Genomic DNA, 20,184 nt, shown 5'->3' on the forward strand with positions numbered 1-20,184 from the left:
GAAGACCAAACCCCCTTTGCTATTCCCCAGCGACAGGTTTAAGCCATTTCTTTCCTAACAGAGACGGGGCCACTCGTTTGGTAGAAGAGAATTAAAATGTAAAGGGTCGGTGTCAATGTTCACACCACGACAGGGCAGGAGGTGCCAGGGTCATCATGATGCCCCATAACTGCAGGGTTTGAGAGTAAGGAAATAATGCTGTTAGTGAGGAGAAACAAATGCAGCCTGGCAGCAACTCAGCTCAGAGAGGGACTCCCAAGCCATCCAGTTCAAGAAAATATGTTCAGCAACTCCAGATTGAAGTGATGCAACAAGACCACGCTTTAGGAAAAGGTTTTCCCCTTATAGGAGAAGAAAGTTATTTAAAAACCCGCTTTTCTGAGGGTCATAAACATCAAAGCTGTTTAGGTATTAAATTCCACTGTCACCCATGAGAGTCCCACACCACTAAGGCTCTGGGCCTGTGTGAGTTCAAGCCCATCTTTAGAACAGAGACCTCATTCCCAACAACAGCTGCCAAAAGATACTCCTGAGGTGTTTTACAGTCAATAAAGGGAAGGGATCAGGGAAAAATAAACCCAAGACACACTGAGGGAAGTCATGCTGGGCCACAGCAGAACATACCCCAAAGGCCACCCACGTTCCCCGCGTGTTTTTCCCTGACTGCTGATTTTGACTCATTGTTGGAGCAGGAGCTGGAAAAAGGAGGTTTCAATAAATACTAAAAAGCAGCAAGTGGGAGTGGGCTGGCATGACAGGGAGCCCAGAGAGCCCTGCAAGTGCTGATTCCCTGCTGATCTCTAAAAGCAAAGGGGAGCAGCCCCCCAGCAGCCCCTGGGGATTAATCCTGCTGATTCCCAAGAATCAACTGAGCAGAGACCGGGGGCACAACGGGAGCAAGAAGCTGCAAACAGAACCCTTTGCCAGCACACTCAGGGCTGGCAGTGTTTAAAGTTAAGCACCACTTGCCTCCATCCTTCCAAGCACTGTAATATTATGCCTACAAGTACAATTTAGCCAATATATTCCTCCCCCACGAGTTTAGGAAAGCGGAGCCGCGGGAGGAAGTGTGGAGCAAACAAACCCTGCACAGCGTGTCCTTCCAACTCACAACACAGCACCAGCCACTTCTCACACCTCCCTCGCCACCACAGGCACCAGCACAAGCTCTGGGCTCTCTCCTCCGAGGAAAATGAGAACATTAGGCATTTTATTCCTTGACAGTTCAATAGCATCCGAGGAGGAAACACCTACACGGCGGAAAGTGTTAGTACAATCTCAGCTGGTAATGACTTTCTGGAGGAGATTTAAATTGGGAGGAGGAACAGGCTGCTAATGCCAGTGTTTGCCAAAGACATGAAAGGTTACCTCGCTCCAAAGCGAATGTCACAGCTGCACATCCACTCTCCTGATAAAAATATGGCACCTCTTTGACTGAGTAGTCAGCCTGCACTTCCCAAGGAGAGAGTTGAACATTACACCATATGTTCCCCACCAAATGTAATTTCCCCAGATTTGCAGAAAAGCTTCCTAACGACACATAATGAGCCATTACTGCCGAGCCTGGGAGCAGACGCTGAGCTGACCAAATTCCATCAGCTTTCTAGCACTTGTTAAAAAGCTGCGTGATCAACATGCTTGTTATGCTAAAATATCTTCTGTTTCCTCCACAAATCTGGTGTCTATTAAATTGTCTGATGACCCGGTGGATTAAAATGAGGATGTTCCTCCTCGTTGGTGCTGCAGCCCACACGCCTCGAGGAAGGAGAGCTGGGTTCTCTCTCAGCTCCTGCATCAGCATCAATTTTGTTTAAGTAAGCTCCAAATGAGGGATCTTTATTATTAGTGACAGAGCCAGGGAAGACACAGCTTGAATTTCAGATCCCAGATGGAGGCAGTGAAGCTGGCAGCCAGAAAAGCCATCTTTTTCCTTGGAATCTGGATGCAAAGCCATTGAGTGGCAATAATGACATAGCCCCACGATGCCATTTGACACTTTGTCCTTTTTAGCTGACAAAACCCCCACATTTAGTGCCACCAACTGCTAAATAAAGCCTATTTATACCATCCAGACCTGTTCAGCACAGGCTGCACCTGCATGGCACTAGAAATCCTCTCAAAGGGAGAATATTACCAGCTTTCACTATTTCCTGTTTCAGGACATAATTTCTTCCCCCTTACAGCACAAAAGTAGGGAAGAGCTGGTTAGTTTTTGAGAGGAAGGCAGAAAAAAACCCCCACATAGTAGTTTAATTTCAGTCCCATTGTCTTCCAGCTGCTGTTGGCTGCCTGTAATACATCGATAAACGCTGTTAAATTTTTAATTGTGAGGCCTTTCATCTCAGAGCTCACGCAGGGCTTGCACAAAGCAGCTTCTTCCAGCCTTACTGATGTCACTGGATTCTACTACAGCAAAAAAAAAAAAAAAAAATAAAATCATCAACACAGCCCTTGGCTACACTCAAGCAAACACACAGCACGTCCTTCCACGAAGGTTTAATCCACAATCCCTCCCTCCCCCTGCAGTGTCTCCACCATTCAGCAGATATGAATCACTTCCAATGTCAAAGAAGGAAATTTTCAGCCACAAAGCTGCCCAGGAGCCTCGATCCCTTCTGGAAGAGCAGAGCTGGCAGTGTTCATTCATGTGAGAGTTTTACATTCACAAGGAGCACAAACACCCCGGGAGGAGGCACCTGCCTGTGCCCAAAATGTCCAGCACAGGGAAGCTGGTCTGAGCCACAGCACCCTGCAGACACCATCCCCTCCCTGCCAGGGTCAGGTGCTGCCTGTTGAGCAGGATTTCACTCTCTCAGCAGGGTAGAACTGCCACCAGAAAGCCTGTTTTAAGAGAAGGTGGTATAAACAACACCCTGGCTGCTGTACATCACTCAGTGATAATCCCATAAACAGTTACATAACAAAATTGTGGAAAATCCTGAATTTCAGCAAAGGAAGCAGATTTCCTGTGGTATTCCCACTGCTCTCCCCCTGCTGATCAGCAGGGACTGTCCATCACTGGTGGAGACAGAGCTTCCCTCTCCCAGCACTGTGTGACTGCAGCAGCTGCTGCCACTGCTGAGTTACTTCTGGCCTCCAAAGAGCCAGTCTGGGAGCAGTTTAATATCAGATAAACCCTCCAGTAATCCAGCCAGGCTGCTTTCACCACGGGAGGGGGTGAGAGGCTCTGCACTCAGGCTCCTGCTGCCCCTGTGGCCTTCTCAGAATGCCTGAAGCAAACTTTGTTAGGAGGAGATTGAAGAAATTCCTCCCTGTGAGGGTGGGGAGGCCCTGGCACAGGTTGCCCAGAGAAGCTGTGGCTGCCCCTGGATCCCTGGAAGTGTCCAAGGCCAGGCTGGAGCAGCCTGGGACAGTGGAAGGTGCCCCTTGGCAGGGGTGGAAGGAGAGGAGCCTTAAGGGTCCTTCCAACCCAAACTGTTCTGGAATTCTGTGACCTAGACAGCAGGTGAAACTGCCCCCAGGACCACATGTAAATTATTCCTTTTTCACAACACCTAATATGTGGGATTCACTGGTTTAGGAGACAACAACCACCACGTGCTAATAACCCCCACACTTCCCAACCAGTGCTGCCAAGGGATTTCCCCTTCTCTTCCCACGAAAGGCTCTCTGAGGACAAAATTTAGAGGTAAAAGTCACCCAAGAGGCTCTGAGGGCATCAATAATGTGATATTTGCTGAAAAATTCTTGACACAAAGCCCTAACACTGGCCATGCACCACCCACAGCTGTACAACCCATCCCCAAACGTGCTGTCCATGGATTCCTCCCTCACTGGAGCCTGTGTTATCTGGGAGTTAGTGTAGCCAGGCAGTGCCAGGCTCTGCTCCAAGCTTCCCTGCTTATCCTTGGCACAAATTACTTCCATTCTCTGTGTCTCAGTCACTGCACATCTGGGACAGCAAGAGAAACTTTCCCTGCTTTTCAAAGCCACTTCCTCCTGTCCTGCTCCAGAAGGGTAAAAGAACAAAATATATGAACCACGACCCTAAAAACATCAGTTTAAATTTTATCTCTTTAAGATCATATCAACCAAAAGCATCTCCAAACCAAATCAAATTACTGTGATGAAAATATAATATGATTTCCTCCACGAATAAACCTAATTTGCTCTCCAAATCCCCCCCATAAACACCTAAAGGGGTCAGAAGGTCCTGCTGACAACCCTGGGAAGAGCATTTTGAAGATCATCCTCTCCAACTGCAAAGAATTTGGAGGTTTTATGCTCTGTTAGAGAAGGAGATGGAGGCAGCACAGAGATCAGGAGCTGCTGTTGGATTGTGGCACACAAATGAACACAAGGTCACTCTCATCTGGGCAGCCCAGGAAGGTAAGTGAAAGAAGGGCCCCAGTAACACAGGAAAAAAAGAAAATTACATTTAACAGGTACAAAATATTTATAAACTCGAGTGCAAATCTCGTTAAATACTTTTACAAGAGAAGTCACAAATGAAACAAGTCAAAACAATCCAAAAAGGCAAACTTTTCAGGGACAAAAGCAACAAGACAAGCCAGCAGTGAAATCAGCAGCTCCTCCTGAGTTCACAAACTTTGTCAAACGGAGGAGAACAGCAGCCACAGCTGTTTCTCACAGTTTTAAACCCTCATGTTATCCAAAGGGATCCCAATCCCTGCAGGAGACTCAATGCCAAGCTTTAAATCGAGTTTTTTCCACTTCAAAGCCTGTTTTCCAGCTTCCATCAGTGAAATGATCCAACATCCCATCCTGCCTCTTGAACACCAACTGCACCCCTGACCTGTGAGGAGGTTGTTTGCAGTTCAAAGGGTGCAAAGCATAAAAGCTGCCCACACAAAGCAGATCATGCTTAAACTGCATTTCCAAACCTGCCCCAAATGTTTCAAAACCAGAGAAACTCCCAGTGGCCTTTTTTAAAGACAACTTTTCCAAATACAAACCACTTAAAAACCAGACCAGTTATCAACTCCAAATGCAGAACACAGCAAAATCAAACGGGGTCACACTGGAAGTGGTTGGGAATGCTCTGGAAATCGTGGAGTTTGGCCAAGTTCTTCCTCACCCAGTGGGTATGGCTGTACCTCTGGGTAGGTTTCTTGTTGGACCTTGGGTAATTTCTGCAAAAGGAAGTCAAACAGTTAAAACAAACACAAGAGAAGTGTTGCTATGAGAGGCTGGAACAGCATCTTCTCTGAAAAAAACCCTTCTCTGTTTCCTTGGGGTTTGCAGCTGGTACCTATTTTTCCTCTGAGGAGGTTTTGAAAGGAAAAACCACATCCTAAGAAGGCACCTTGGAAAGCAAGAAGTTGATATTTTAGAAGTTTAAAGCCTGTCCTTTCAGGGACTCTGCTTTGTGCTCTATCACCTCCTTTGCAAAGCTCTTTCTCCCTGGCCCACCACAAAGGCTGGAGGCTCAACTAACAGGCACTTCAAACAGGCAGCAAATTTTCCTCCCAAAGTGCTGCACTCACGTTAAATCCTCTCATTTGCACATTCTGAAATAGCAAGGCAAACCCCCACAAAACTCCAAGCAGCCTCAGAAAAGCAAGATTAAAAAACAAATTACCTCAACGAGCTTGGTTATCTCCAGGCCTCAGAGTGCTACAAAGCTTTGTCACATCATTAGAGGCTGCTTTGCCCCTTCTGCACTTTGGAAAAGATAATTTTGAAAGCCAACTCTGTCACCTCTTTTTTTTTTTCTTTCTTCTTCTTCTTCTTCTCCGTGCACAGGGCTGAGCATAACTCAGGAAACACAATTTATAAACTGCAAACCCATCTGGTTTGCAAAGCAAAATAAAATCTGAAGGAGTATGGACAACCATGGGGGGGCACTCCTGAAAAAACCAGTGGTTTGGAGAAGGAACATCTGCCTGGCACAGGGTTGGCACATCCACAACACTGAGAGTTTTATTTCTACAGCAAAAACAGGTAGTGAGCAGAAGGTCTCAAGCCAAAGCAACCTGGTCACACCAAGAGCTGGGGAGAGATTTCTTCCAGCCTGTGTTCCATCAGAACAGCTCCTTCCCTGGAATGCTGCCCTTGCTGGAGTCCATCTCTCCCAGGTCTCTCTGTAAAGAACTGGGAGTGTGTCCTTGGCCAGTAAAAACCCCGAGGATTTTCCATCCTGCCACTGCAGTCACGTGAGGGATGTGAATCACGGGGTGTCTCTTGAGCAAATTCCAGGTCTCCCTCAAAAACTGCAGCATCAGCTTTTATTTACCCAAAGGAAAACTGACATTTCTTGTCCAAAAAAATGATACTTCCAGAGGGGATTTTTTTTTTACAAAGTGTTCTTGAAAAATCCATGGGTTTGGGATGGGTTGTTTAGGGAGGTTCTCCAGGACAGCTCACAAAAGGCAAACTCTCACTGCACACAGCAGTTCGTGTTGTCTGTGATAAGTGTGTAAGAAATCACAGCTTTTCACAAATTTTTAAGCCTTTCCACAGGTCAGTTCCCTGCCTTGGCATTGTGAGTCTCAGGTCTTAAAGCAGAGGGAATATTTCCTTTCACCCCCAGCCTGAGGGCAGACAAGTTGTGCAAACTACCACAGTGACTCACTCCAGGAAGAGGTTTGAGCTTCTCTCCAAGAGGAAAAGGGAAAGTCTCAGGGGCAGCCTAACCCCACAAATACTTGGAAAAAGCTATTACCTCGGTGCCTCACATAACCATCTACCCCAGGGCTCAGAGGAAGAGTCCTTCTGGCCATTACACCTGAGGAAAGGGGACAGTGACACCCTAAATAAGTTCTGTCCCGTGGCAGTTCAGATTAAAATATCCCTCATCCTTTCACAGCAGTTGAGACCAAACTACAGATTTAGGATGAGACTTTCAGGCAAGTTCCACTCATTTAGAAACCAGGAGCTCTGATTATCTCTGCAAATCCCCCTGCAAACAGAAGCCATGTGAGAGAAGCCCCTGGACCAGGACTATCACCCCCTAAGAACTGGTAACTTCTTCCCACTCCCCTCACCATAAACCTCCTCGAAATCTGCTTTATCAATTCCTACCCCATCCCCTACTCTAAACCCCAACCCACACCTCTTGAAATTTAGGGTTTGGAGGTGGATTTCATTTCCTTTGAAGTGATATCTCCCTCCCAGGCTCAACCACTAAAGGTAATTCCTCCTTTATGGCAGCACAGCCCCAGTCCTGCACCTTCCCTGCCTGCTCTCCATTCAAGCCAAATGAATTTGGGCAGGAAAAAACTCATTCAAGATTAAGGGGTTTTTTTCCCCCTCAGCCAGCTCAGCATCAATCAACAGACCAGATCCTTTCAAGGCACAGTCTGGAAGCACAGAGTTCATTTGTATTTCACAGATTTGTTTCTCCATATGCTCCCTTACACTGTTCTCCCTTTCCATCACCTTAAACACACTGTCTGTTTTTTAAAGATATTGATCTTTGTTATTACAGTAAGAACCAGATGGTTTGTGACTCTTTACAAGGTATTTCCTCCTCCTCTCCCTTTGATTCAAGAGTGATCCAAGGAAATAATTTATCAGGTTTCTGCCAGGTTGTAAGAAGTCTGATGGAATTGCTAAAAACATCATAAACCTCTAGCAAACACACCAGGCCTCAAGGAGAGCTCCTGCTGGAATCCTGCTAGGGAAGGGGCAGCTTCCCAGGGACCTGAGGGGCAGGGATGGGACTTAGAGCAACCTGGTCTAGTGGAAGGTGTCCCTGCCCATGACAGGGGGGTAGAACTGGATGATCTTTAAGGTCCCTTCCAAGCAGCCTATGATTTTGCTCCAAACAACACAGTTTTAGGAGCCTCATTACTTCAGTGGCTGATATAGACCCAGAATCGCTGAGGGAGATCTCCTCAAGAGGGAAATAATTCTATTTGCTGCTGGATAAAGGGCAATAACGAGGTGCAAACGCTGACAAATGGTCAGCTGGCAGAAATCTTGTGTGGTCAATGATCAGCCACCCATCGCCGAGCAGATGTTCAAGTCACATCTCATTTTTACAGCTGCTACAACGCAGCCTCAGCAGCATTTAAACCCCTGTAGGAAGCTGCAAATAAATTTATCTATTCAGATTGAATATCATCCAGAAACCAGAATGAGAGGAGGCACAGGCAGAGCCACGGGTTGTCTCCCAACTCACTCGAGATGGTTCGATGTGAAAAGTTTATTCTGAATATAAAAGGATTTCTTTCGACCAGTCAGTGTGACTTTTAGCACTCAATCACCCAATATAAGAATATATAAGGTATACATAACATATCTAAGACATAGATATCTATGATATATAGGTGACAGTTGTATTTATACATATGAAAGTTGTATTTATAGAGAACCTGCAAGTGCAAGATAACGTGCAGATGAAGGAAAAGACAAAAATCTCTGCTGTAGACAGCCCAGAATTCCCTCAGACAACCCAGCAGCAGGAGCCAGGATATAAGGAAGAACAGACAGATTACATAGAAGACGGGATAGCAAAGGCAAACATCACACTGAGACAAATGCCAGGAGATTTGCAACTCAAAACAGAGCTAAAGATTTGTAGCAGCAATATATTAGTTACTGCTTCCCAGAGGGAATTCCCTTGCTGGCTCTGAAACCTGCTAATTTTCCTTCATGAATTTCTTGGGAGCGCTCTGCATTTCCCATGCAAACGACCCACAAGGCACCCTCTGCAGATCCAGGTGCCTGGGAACAGCACACAGGGCACAGCCAGCCCACTGAGAGGGTTTATCTGTGACAACTGGGAAAGCCCACGCTGTCTGTCGGGCTGAATTCCAAGCCCGCAGCTCTTTGGAAATAAAGAGAGGTTTGCACTAATAAGAAAATCAAATTGTGTGCATCCCAGACAATGTTCTTCCCCGGCAAAATAGAGCTGTATTTCACTCGTCAGCCCCGCTCACTTAGAGCTCCTGCCTGATTTTCTGTGACTCACAACATACGTCTTGCATTTTTAATTTGAAAGGAAGAGAAAACAGGCCATTTCAGCTTTGCCTGCCTCGTCCCCTCTGCATTACTTATGCTGCATTCATGCACTGGAAGCAGCCCTGTGGCTATGCAGCTGCTCCTGTGCCCGGGTAAGTGCAGGCTCCACACAACTGTCACTTCCTTACGACTCGCCAGAAATGACAATTATTGCACCCGTGAACACTCAAAATAACCACAGTGGGAAGCTGTGGCTGGAAGATACCAGAACATTTTGCCCTTCAGAACATCCCAGGCCTCCCCATCAGATGTCACCCTTCAGCTGAGATCCACACCCTGCTCTTTACAACCCCTTCCCTCACACCTCTGCTCTGGGATGACACCGCTGAGGCCACACACAGGAGGTGTCAGCACTGAATCCAAACTTCAGCACTGGAGCTAAAGATCCCCCCGGGCTGAGTTCACAGGTTCCAGGGAGGCTGGTGGAGTCCCCAGCCCTGGAGGTGTCCCAGGAAGGACTGGATGTGGCACTCAGTGCTCTGGGCTGGGGGACAAGGTGGGGATGGGGCACAGGGTGGATCCATGGGCTGGGAGGGTTTTTCCAAGCTTAATGTTTCTGGGATAGTTGTGAACTGACAAGACTGACTTACCTTCCAATGCTAAGCCAGACCTCAGCTCTGCTTTTCCCAGCTGACACAGGCCTGTTTTGGGAACATCCCTGACACACAAATTCCCTTCACAACGTTTTTCCCAGGTATCCCCAACCTTGAAACTCATCTGAACCAGCCCTGGAGCAAGACTGAGTCCTGTGCAGGAACTGTGTGCCTGTTGGTGCTGGAGCAAGTGTAACAGGCACTTTTTATTCCCCTCTGAAAACAAATACATTAAAAACATCAAAGAACACGAGTCCAGCCAGCCAGGCCTCCTGCCAGGACATCAATTTTTCCCTCCCCACCAGCCTCACTCCATCCCACCTGAGGGCTTACCTGATATAGGGGGTACCCTTTTCATCATGTGGGTGTGCACACTCTGGATAGAAAGGTTTCTTTTGCTCAACTTTCACTTCTGAAATGCAGGGCCGTTGTTTCAGTCTTTAAAATAATAAATAGTGTTAGGGGTTTTTTTTTTTTAAGATTATTCGTCAAATCAGGTTGCAGAAGACAGAGAGGGCATAGTGCCCTGCAGGACTATTACAGACATGACCTCCTTGCAGCCCTGTTCTGTGACTGAAAAAAATGAAAGTGTTTGTTTGACTAAAGCTGCAAAGATAAAACACCCAAGAGCAAAGCAGGAGGGTCAGCTGAGTGACCTGGCAGGTCACTGCCCTGGTTACCTCGCCAGGAACCCGCAGAGAGCCCTCAAAAGCAGATCCTTCTCATCACCCAGGGCCGTGCCGGGAACAGCAACGCACGGAACACCTGAGAGCAGCAGGACTGCAGGGAAAAACCCCCGAAGTGGCACCGCCAGGAGCAGGGGAGAGCAGGAGGAACCATCCCGACCCGCTCCGCTGCTGCCACCTGCAGGAAAAGTGCTCGGGGAGGAGCCACAACAGCACAAACGTCCCCGGTTCTGCCTTCAAACCACTGCCCCAAACTGGCTTAACCACCTCCTTTCCCTTTTGGACCATCCCGATATTCTTCCCCGTCTTCCAGAGTAAATTATTAAGTGCTTTCCCCCCTAATTCAGTGCTCTGTAATTAAATGACAAGGATAAAACCCAGCAGCACACAACCAACAAATTGGTTGAGGAAATAATTGGGATGTTTCTCAAAGTGCAAACTTGCTAAGAAATTACCTTTTCTCCTTCTCCTGTGGGCCAATAATAACTTTGCCAGGTTTCTTCCCACTGTTTGTCTCTTCCTGCACGGTCTGGACTATGGTTGTGTCACTTAACTGGAAAGGTAAGGAAAAAAGGGATTAACATGCAAAATAAAATCATTCCATGTAAGTTCTGCTTGTACAGTTATATAAAAATCACACTTTGCTCCACTTGAAAAATCCTCCCCTGTACAAACACAGCACTTGTGTGCCTATGGACATCACCCCAAGCACAAACCCAAAGGAATGGAATTAAAAACATTTTAGCTACAAGAATTAAGATGTGAGTTTACTTTAATGTCGCCTGATGGCTGCTCAGCTCCTGGAGATTCCCCTTCACCATCCTCTGGAGAGTCTGATTTCCTTGAAAACAAGCTCGCTGTTGCTTTGGGAAGTTCTTTGTTTCCAGACCCAGGTGCTGGGCTCTCATCACCAAGGTGAAACAAGGGCACGGTTCTTCCCAGGCAATCCAAAGCCAGGCTTTCCTGGCCTTTAGGCTCCAAGGATTTTTCGAGAATGCAGCTACCAGCAGTTGTAGCATATCCTAAACAATCATCTATCATTGCTTCTAGAGTTTCTCTTTCCACCTCCATCAGATAATTGCCCTCCATGGGCTCATCGGAATCGCCGACAGCAAAGGGGCTGAGACGCAGGAGATCCTGCAGGTCCAGGTCCTGCTGCAGGTGGATCCCACCCAAACCAGCACTTCCACTCAAAAAGCCAGGATAACACCCAGAACTGACTGGGGAATGCTCCTGGGGCAGAGGTGCCTCTGGTTCCTCTGCAATCTCCGAGGCATCTTCACTGACTGAGGCCCCGCTGCAGCTGCTGCTCCCGGCCTGTCCACTCTCCTCAGTTACACTTTGGCTCAGATGGCTTTTTCTAATCAGGTGCTGCTCAGCTTCCATGCAATCATCTGCCAAGATTTCCTGGATCTCCTCCTCGGTGTAATGGAAAGGAGAGTTCCCTTTCTCACTGCCTGACAGTTCCAGCAGGGAGTCATCCAGCTCAGTGTCATCGAAGCACCTGCTGGTGTCCAGGGAAATGGTCACATCGTTGTACTTGGACCCACAAAAACTGGCAGCAAGGTCGCCCTGGCCACTGTCATCCAGAAAATGGGAGCAGGGAGAACCTGGGGAGAGGAGCAGCAGGTTCTCTGATGGCTTTGGAGTGCTGCAGACATGACTCAACACCCGAACCCTCTTGGCTGACTGCAGGGCCTGGAGCTGCGCTGCGGAATCCAACAACCTCTTGGCCCTGGGAACCGTGTCCTGTTTGAATTCCCGACACAGACAGAGCCCAGGGGAATGAGGGGAACCGTCTCCCATGTCGCTGTCGCTGCCTGGATCTCTGCTTCCAGCTCTAGAGGCCTGTTCTGAGGTTCATCTGCTCCTGGTGCCCTCTGAGCAGCCCCTTCAGAGGAGGAATCAGCAGGACTCGGCTCCAACCTGCCAGCAAAACCAACACCTTCAATAAAATGAACTCAGCTGCTTTCCAAAGGTGCTGGGATGTAACAGGGAAGGTGAAAACACTGGCTGAGGCACCATCTCTATTCCTGACTCTTTTGGGTCCTAACACACAAACCAATCCCTCTTTCCTGAGTGTTCCCTCACACGGGGTTTTATCAAGCAGGACTAATACAAACCCCAATCACCAACATCTCTGTGCCACCCCCTCCAAAACTGCTGCAAATCACTCACACCAGACCCCAGGAATCACAGCTCACAACCCCAGATCACAGAGCACGCTTCAGGTATTAAATGAAAGCTCCCAGTGTCTCAGCCCCCACCCTGCAAAGACACAAATAAACACATAAAAAGTCTTTTTTTGGGTTAGGAAAAAACTGAGCAAGGGAAGAGTAACCCGGTCAGGGAGCAGAGGGGTCATTCAGGAGGGGATTAGTCACTGAGACACTCACACAAAACACACATTACAACCCAAGATCACCAGATAAAGAACCTTTCCGTTTCCAAGTATTCACAAACAAACCCTCTTTTTCCTCGGAGTGAGGACTCTCCCCAACAGGAATCTTTGGACCTGAAAGCCCTGCACTTGACTCTCAGCCAGCAGGAGAATTTGGACTAAGGAAAGGTATTTCCTGTCCTCTTTGACCAAGGATTTAAAGGAATGTCTTTTTGTCTTCCTGTTGCTTTGACTACCTACTGCTTAAAAAAGGGAGGGGGTTGTGCAACTGCAGGGATAAAACCTGGGAATTTCTGCTGCTTCCTCTTGTCATTCTGCCTAAATAATAAACATGGGCACTTTCAGAATAATAAACATGAGCACTTTCAGAATAATAAACATGGGCACTTTCAGAATAATAAACATGGGCACTTTCAGAATGATGCTGTAGGAAAAAAAAAATACCTGGGGAATGAGCTGTGTGTGTACAAACCCCCCACAGGAACACGTGGAGTCAGGAGCAGTCCCAGTGCTTGCCTGGAGCTCTACAATTTACCTCCCAGTTCTCCAAGAAAAACATAAATAAAATCAAATTAAACATGGATTTGGTCCTATGGGGTGTGGTAGTCTGATAATGCAGGTCCTAATTACAGAATCATGAGATGGTTTGGGTTGGAAAGGACCTTAAGGATCATCCAGTTGCACCCCCTGCCATGGGCAGGGGCACCTCCCACTATCCCAGATTGCTCCAACCTGGCCTGGGACACTTCCAGGGATGGGGCAGCCACAGCTTCTGTGAGCAACCTGTGCCAGGGCCTCCCCACCCTCCCAGGGAGGAATTTTTTCCCCATATATCCCATCTAAACCTGCCCTCTCTCAGTTTGAATCCAATCCAACCAATGGACTTGAAAGAACCGACTCTTTGAAGCCTCTTTGTTGGAAGAGTCTCCCAAGAAACCCAAGTTTCCACTGCTGACAAGGAAACAGATTCTTTGCTGTGGGACCTTCCCAATTTAGCCCACCCCATCCTGGGCTGGGTCTGTACTTCCAGCCCTACATCAAGGACTCTGGAAGCAGGACTTGGGTAACTTGGGTGATGATTCCCAAGCCATTCCCACAGCAGTGTGTGGAATTCAGGGGCTGTGCAAGGATTTACTCTGTGGAAATGGCCTGTAACAGCTTAAATGTCCTTAAATTGATAAAACCAGGCTGCTTGTGATTTGTCCACCACGTGAGATTATCTTCTCCGAAAAGGCAAAATCCCAGACTGGGTTGGGAGGGAACTTAGAGATGATCCAGCCCACCCCCCATCCAGGGACACCTTCCACTATCCCAGGGTGGTCCAACCTGGACTTAGACACTTCCAGGGATGGGGCAGCCACAGCTTCTCTGGGCAACCTGTGCCAGGGCCTCCCCACCCTCACAGGGAGGAATTTTTTCTCAATATCCCATCTATCCCTGCCCTCTGGCAGTGGGAAGCCATTCCCTGTGTCCCGTCACTCCATCCCTTGTCCAAAGTCCCTCTCCTGGAGTCCCTTCAGGCACTTAAAAACCTGCAGTAAGGTCGCCCTGGAGCCTTTCCTTCTCGAAGGCACTGACACCACCAGCAACCCCTCCTCTTCCTCACGGAGCCCAGCGGCCCCTCATCCCTCCCTAAAGGGGCACCGCCCAACCGGCGCCTCAACGGCACCGCCCCAAGGCGGGGCTTTGGGGGCGAGCCCACCCATTTCGCTCCTCCTCGCGGCCCGCCGGGGCACCGGCCGCTCCTCGAGCGCCGGGAAAGGGGGTAAAGCACCCCAAATAAACGAGATAAACGAGACAAACGAGATAAAGGAGCCCTAGCAGCAGCCACGGGCCGGCCCTCACCCGCCGCCATCTTAAGGGCGCCGAGGCCACGCCCCTGCGCGCGCGAGAAGCCCTCTGATTGGCGGAGAGCTGCAACCCCCCGCGCGAGACGCCCTCTGATTGGCGCAGCGCGGCCCCCTCCCCGCCGTTCACCTCCCCATCGGCAGCTCGGCGATCGTGCCGCCCAGGCGCCGCTAGCCGAGCGCCGAGCGGGGCTGATGCAACCCGGGGCAGGTCGGTGGGGACGGGGAGGGGAAAAGGGGGGGGACAGGGGGGATTTTGGGGGGTCTTGGGGAGTCCTGGGGTGGTGGGGGCTCCGGTAACGCCTTGTCCTGCCCCCGCAGCCGCCGCCATGGAGCCCGCGCCCGGCCCTCAGGAGAAGTATCAGCTCATCACGCGGAACCTGCAGGTACCGGGGAATGGGTGAGGAACGGGGAAGGGGGATCGGGGCACGATCCGGGGGAATTAGGGCAGGATCGGGGGGAATAGGGCAAGATCGGGGTGAATAGGGCAGGATCGAGGCCCGGACAAGGGTATTAGGGCAGAATCGGGAGCAGGGCAAAGCGGGGCGGGGGAATGGGGCAGGATTGGGGGAATCGGGGCAGGATTGGGGGAATCGGGGCAGGATTGGGGGAATCGGGGCAGGATTGGGGGGATCGGGGCAGGATTGGGAGAAGGATCAGAGGGTGGATCGGGGCAGGACTGGGGCAGGAACAGGGGTTGGGAAGGAGGCAACTGGGCAGGATCGGGTTCAGGTACCGGGGGGACCGTGGCTGGAGCGGGGGCAGGATCGGATCCGTAGTGGGGGGATCAGAGCTGGATCGGGGCCCGGGCAAAGGGGTATGGGGGGATCAGAGCCGGGTGTAGCCCCGGGGATGAGCCCCTTCCACCAGCAGCGCCCCCGGGACACGCGGTGTGCCCAGCCCGCCCACCCGCAGGACTGTCCTGCCCTCCCCAGCTGTGCCAGATGTGCATGTTTTGTGCTCCCCTCCAGGAGGTGCTGGGCGAGGATAAGCTCATGGCCATCCTGAAGGAGCGGGAGCTGAAGATCTACTGGGGCACGGCCACCACGGGCAAGCCCCACGTGGCCTATTTCGTGCCCATGTCCAAGATTGCGGATTTCCTGAAGGCTGGGTGTGAGGTAACAAGGTCACACCGGGACCCCACACCCCGGGGGGGGTGGTTTCCTGGACTCCTGGCAGTGACTTGTGCCCTCTGTGCCAGGTGACAATCCTCTTTGCTGACCTCCACGCTTACCTGGACAACATGAAGGCCCCCTGGGAGCTGCTGGAGCTGCGCACCCGCTACTACGAGCACGTGATCAAGGCCATGCTGGAGAGCATCGGGGTGCCCTTGGACAGGCTCAAATTTGTCCGAGGCACCGACTACCAGCTCAGCAAGTGAGTCCTGGGGCACCTGGGCTGGCAGAGCCCGGCCTTCTCCTGACCCTGCCCCGCTCCTGACCCCGCTCCTGGGACACCAGGTGCTTCCAGGGTTTGTCTCCTCTCAATGAGGCCAGAACCAGCCACTCTGGGGTGTCCCCATGTGAGTCCTGGGGCACCTGAGCCGGCAGAGCCCGACCTGGGGCTCTGCTGCTCCTGAGCCTGCCCTTCTCCTGACCCTGTTCCTGGGGCAAAGTGAAGGTGCCTCCAGGCTTTGTCTGCTCTCAGTGAGGCCAGGGCCAGCCGCTGTGGGATGCTCCCCATGCCAGGTGGGCTCAGTGGTGCCCTTCCCACAGGGAATACACGCTGGACGTGTACCGCCTGTCCTCGGTGGTGACGCAGCACGACGCCAAGAAGGCAGGGGCGGAGGTGGTGAAGCAGGTGGAGCATCCCTTGCTGAGTGGTTTGCTCTACCCAGGCCTGCAGGTGAGGCAGGGGCTGCCCAGGGAGGTGCTGGCAAAGCCAGGACCGCAGGGGTGTGAGGGGCTGGGTGTCCAGGTCGTTGTTCTCCACCCCAACATCCCACCCGGCAGCAGCACAAAGTTGCTGGTGCAGCAAACAGTCCAGAATATTCCCGTCCTTTCCCAGGGTGGGAGTGCCCTGGGAGAGGCTGAGGGACAGGCAGGATGTCTGAAGGCTGAGCAGAGCTGGAGTGGGGTGTTTTGGGCCCAGCCTCAGGGCTCTGTGTGTCCCCACAGGCGCTGGACGAGGAATATCTCAAAGTGGATGCGCAGTTTGGAGGGGTTGACCAGAGGAAGATCTTCACCTTTGCAGAGAAGGTCAGGAATGGAGGGGTTTCTGCCATCCTGGGGCTTGAGGGAGGGCTTGGACACTTGCTGATCCACTGGGAGAAGGGTGTGTGGGGTTTTGGTTGGCACCACAGTGTTCTTTGCTGCAGGGCTCTGGTGCCCTGGGAGCTCACAATGGCTCTCTGGGTCCTGTTATTTTGGATTCCAAAGTCATCTGGACCCAGGAGCAAGCAGGGATTGTGACTGAAAGGTGATCTTTGGATGAGGATTGTCTCTGACTTGCCTCTTTCTTGCCTTTTCCCAGTACCTCCCTTCCCTGGGCTATGCCAAGCGTGTCCATCTGATGAACCCGATGGTTCCTGGGCTGACAGGCAGCAAAATGAGCTCGTCAGAGGAGGTTGGTGCCTGATCTGGCTGTGCCAGGGGATTGTAGAGGGGCAGGTTGAGGGCTGGAGGTGGAGAGGCTGCACCCCAAGGCAAGGTGACCTCTCTGCTCATATGGGGTTCTAGGGAGTTGTAACAACTCTCTTGTGAGTTTTCTCTTTTGGGCAAAACATTGGGTGAAGGGGCTGAGGAAATCTCTTGCTGCAGGACTCAAAGATTGATCTTCTGGACCGCAAGGAGGATGTGAAGAAGAAGCTGAAGAAGGCTTTCTGTGAGCCAGGGAACGTGGAGAACAACGGTGTCCTCTCCTTCATCAAGCACGTCCTCTTCCCCCTCAAGTCAGGTGAGGGCTCACCACGCTTGGGGGTGTTTTCCCTGTGGATAAGAAGAGGGGACAGGAGCGTGTCCCCTGAGTGCCACCTCCCCAGCCTGTGGTCCCCACCCTGGGCAGAGTGGGGCAGGTGGTTTTATCTGAGCCTTGAGTTAATCTGAGCCTTAAAATCTGTGTGTTGCAGAGTTTGTGGTGCTGCGAGAAGAAAAATGGGGAGGAAACAAAACCTACACGGACTATGAGGCCCTGGAGAAGGACTTTGCTGAGCAGGTGAGTGCTGGGAGGGGCTGAACCTTCTCCCTGTGCCTGATGCTCCTGGGAGCAGTCTGGGAGGGAGCAGCACTGGGAGATGGAGATCCACACTGGGAAGAGGTGTGGAGTGTGGCCCAGTGACAGGGTGCTCCCAGCCAGGAGAGGATGGGTGAAGGATGTGGGGTCACCAGCTGTCCTGGTGCAGGACAGGGCCACATCAGCCTCATCCTGGAACAGAGCAGCAGTTAAACCCTTCTCAGCTTTTCCCAGATGGAAGCAGAAGTGTCCAAAAGAAGGGCTCTGATGTCCAAGGGGAACCAGGCCGAGGGTTGGGGTTCATCTCCAGTTCCTCCAGTTCCCACCCTGGGCCTCAGACAGGAACCTGTTTGTCATGTACAGGTCGTGCACCCCGGAGACCTGAAGAACTCGGTGGAAGTGGCCCTGAACAAACTGCTTGACCCCATCAGAGAGAAGTTCAACAGCCCAGAGCTGAAGAAGCTGAGCAGTGCTGCATATCCCAACCCGTCCAAAGCCAGTAAGGAGGTGCTGGGAGCTGAGGGAAGTGGGGCCCTGGGACCTCAGGGAAGCAGGGCCCTGACCACACAGGGCTGGGTGAGAGAGAGTCTCTCCAGGGGCTGAGGTTAGAGAGAAGTTCTGAAACTTCTGTCTCAGAAACAGCCCTGGAGAACACTGGGAGAGGTGAGGAAGGCCAATGCCAGGGCTGTTTGCCTGCTCTGGAGATGCTGCTCTGGTGCTTGAGAGGGCAACACTGCAGAGGAGGGGCTGTGTTCCCTGGTGTAGAGACAGACAGGGAATTCCCTGCAGGGTATTCCCCCCATGGTCTGCATTTGGGAGTGACTGTGCTCCCCAGGGCTTGGCCAGCTCCCTGAGTTTGTGCTGAATGATGTGACCATTCCCTTTGCCCTGCAGAGCCTGGAGAGAAGGGCACCAAGAACTCGGAGCCAGAGGAAGTGATCCCGTCCCGGCTGGACATCCGCGTGGGCAAAGTGATCAGCGTGGAAAAGGTACAACAGGGCAGTGGGGGAGAGTAACCACCCCACGTGGACACTTGGGGGGCTTTGGGGGGGTCTGCCCCCTCCCCTGCCACCCCATTCCCATCCCTGCCCCTCCCCTGGCAGCACCCAGACGCAGACAGCCTGTACGTGGAGAAGATCGACGTGGGCGAGGCCGAGCCCCGCACCGTGGTCAGTGGCCTGGTGCAGTTCGTCCCCAAGGAGCAGCTGCAGGACAGGCTCGTGGTGCTGCTCTGCAACCTCAAGCCCCAGAAAATGAGGGGAGTGGAGTCTCAGGGCATGGTGCTGTGTGCCTCCAGGTGAGGGAGGGAGGGAGGGGGGCACCAGGGTGGGAGTGCTCCAGAGGGGACAGTCTGGACTGCCCTTTGCTGCCCCAGGGTGCTGAGGGGCAGGTGGGGACCACCTTGGGGTGACTCTGCTTTGTCTTCCAGCATGGGAGAGCCCCGTCAGGTGGAGCCCTTGGACCCACCAGCCGGGTGCTGCGCCGGGGAGCGCGTCTACGTGGAGGGGTATGAGGGTGGGGAGCCCGACGAGGAGCTCAAACCCAAGAAGAAGGTCTTTGAGAAGCTGCAGGTGAGGGGCTGGGAACAGCTCAGTGTGGCTGGGGCTCCAGGCATTGACTGGGGCAGTGCTTAGGGTGTCCCCGCCTCTGGGTGACCCCAGATTGGCTGTTTGCCCCTCGGTGCCCACGGTTGTTACTGTCAGCAAAGCTGGGCACTGCTGCCCCACTGCTGATCCTGCCTCCCTGCTCTGCTCCCAGGCTGATTTCCGTGTCTCCGAGGACTGTGTCGCGCAGTGGAAGCAGAGGAACTTCCTGACTAAGCTGGGGAGAGTCTCCTGTAAAAGCCTCAAGGGTGGAACCATCAGCTAACAAGTGCCAGGGCTGCTGCTCGTGCCTCCTGCCTGGCCCCCGCCACCACCTCAGTCTCTGCCATCTCCCCGCTCAGTGCCCCGAGCTGGGGGCTCAGCCCTGCGGGACCTGGAGGCTCTGGGACTGAATTGGCAGCCTCCAACATCCCCCTGGGCCTCGTCTGTGGGCCAGCACTGGGGCCTGGAGGTGGCATCCCACCTAAGGGACCTGTGTGACTCATCCCCGTGGCCTTCAGCTCCACGCTGGGGCCATGGGCTCGCTCCCAGTTGTGCCATGGACTGCACTCCCTGCCCACTGGTCCCGAATGGGATGGCATGTGTGGGTGCTGCGGTGAGGGCAGAAGGGAAAAGCTGCTTCTCAAACCTGTGTTGCTGCTACCAGGGCTGGGACAGCCCAGCAGGACCGTCCCCTGCCCTGCCTGGGCACCTCCTGCTCCACCCTCAGCCCACCAGGGCTGTGGCCACTGGGGCTGCTCTTTGGCCAGGAGTCCAGGGAGCACCTGTGGGTCTGTTCCAAGCCTGTGGGGGGTGTGGGCCTTAAACACTGACTCGGGATCCATCTGTCATAAACCCAATAAAACGTCAAGCTGACTGCACACGGGTGTGCCTGTCTGTCCAGGGGAGGCGGCTGAGCAGGCAGCCAGCCCTGCTCCTGAGCTTTAGTGGGCA

General features: G+C 52.1%; 2 protein-coding genes across 5 annotated transcripts in view; one reads left to right on the forward strand and one right to left on the reverse strand.

Moving 5' to 3' along the window:
- The window catches only part of LOC116797959 (S100P-binding protein-like), a 26,167-nt gene extending 11,602 nt beyond the window's left edge, over window positions 1–14,565 (reverse strand). Inside the window, exons 1-5 of one of the 4 annotated variants that reach the window (XM_032709985.1) lie at window positions 14,475–14,565; window positions 11,000–12,154; window positions 10,684–10,781; window positions 9,876–9,980; window positions 2,272–2,406 (exon numbers count right to left, since the gene is read on the reverse strand). In XM_032709985.1, the coding sequence (XP_032565876.1) occupies window positions 2,394–2,406; window positions 9,876–9,980; window positions 10,684–10,781; window positions 11,000–12,034 (1,251 nt within the window). In that variant the 5' untranslated portion in view covers window positions 12,035–12,154; window positions 14,475–14,565 and the 3' untranslated portion in view covers window positions 2,272–2,393. Of the gene's footprint in view, window positions 1–2,271; window positions 2,407–4,393; window positions 5,115–9,875; window positions 9,981–10,683; window positions 10,782–10,999; window positions 12,155–14,161; window positions 14,314–14,474 lie in introns of those variants that run through there. The other 3 variants (XM_032709982.1, XM_032709983.1, XM_032709984.1) reach the window with 3 other exon arrangements.
- An 80-nt stretch (window positions 14,566–14,645) lies between these two features.
- YARS1 (tyrosyl-tRNA synthetase 1) lies at window positions 14,646–20,111 on the forward strand. The gene is made up of 14 exons (XM_032709981.1): window positions 14,646–14,687; window positions 14,798–14,862; window positions 15,448–15,594; window positions 15,678–15,853; window positions 16,192–16,321; window positions 16,594–16,674; window positions 16,949–17,041; window positions 17,236–17,371; window positions 17,544–17,629; window positions 18,011–18,146; window positions 18,542–18,636; window positions 18,751–18,944; window positions 19,077–19,218; window positions 19,406–20,111. Exons 1-14 carry the CDS (start codon window positions 14,672–14,674, stop codon window positions 19,514–19,516), a joined length of 1,608 nt encoding a protein of 535 aa, XP_032565872.1. The 5' UTR covers window positions 14,646–14,671; the 3' UTR covers window positions 19,517–20,111.
- Window positions 20,112–20,184: the final 73 nt, after the last annotated feature.

The sequence above is a fragment of the Chiroxiphia lanceolata genome, chromosome 24, assembly GCF_009829145.1.
Source record: "Chiroxiphia lanceolata isolate bChiLan1 chromosome 24, bChiLan1.pri, whole genome shotgun sequence".
Taxonomy (NCBI): Eukaryota; Metazoa; Chordata; class Aves; order Passeriformes; family Pipridae; genus Chiroxiphia; species Chiroxiphia lanceolata.

Excerpts from the sequence above, each read along its gene's own strand:
- YARS1 (XM_032709981.1), top strand. Across the intron at positions 17,630-18,010 it reads AGAAGGACTTTGCTGAGCAG|GTCGTGCACCCCGGAGACCT; the intron begins GTGAGTGCTGGG and ends TGTCATGTACAG. Across the intron at positions 18,637-18,750 it reads AAGTGATCAGCGTGGAAAAG|CACCCAGACGCAGACAGCCT; the intron begins GTACAACAGGGC and ends CTCCCCTGGCAG.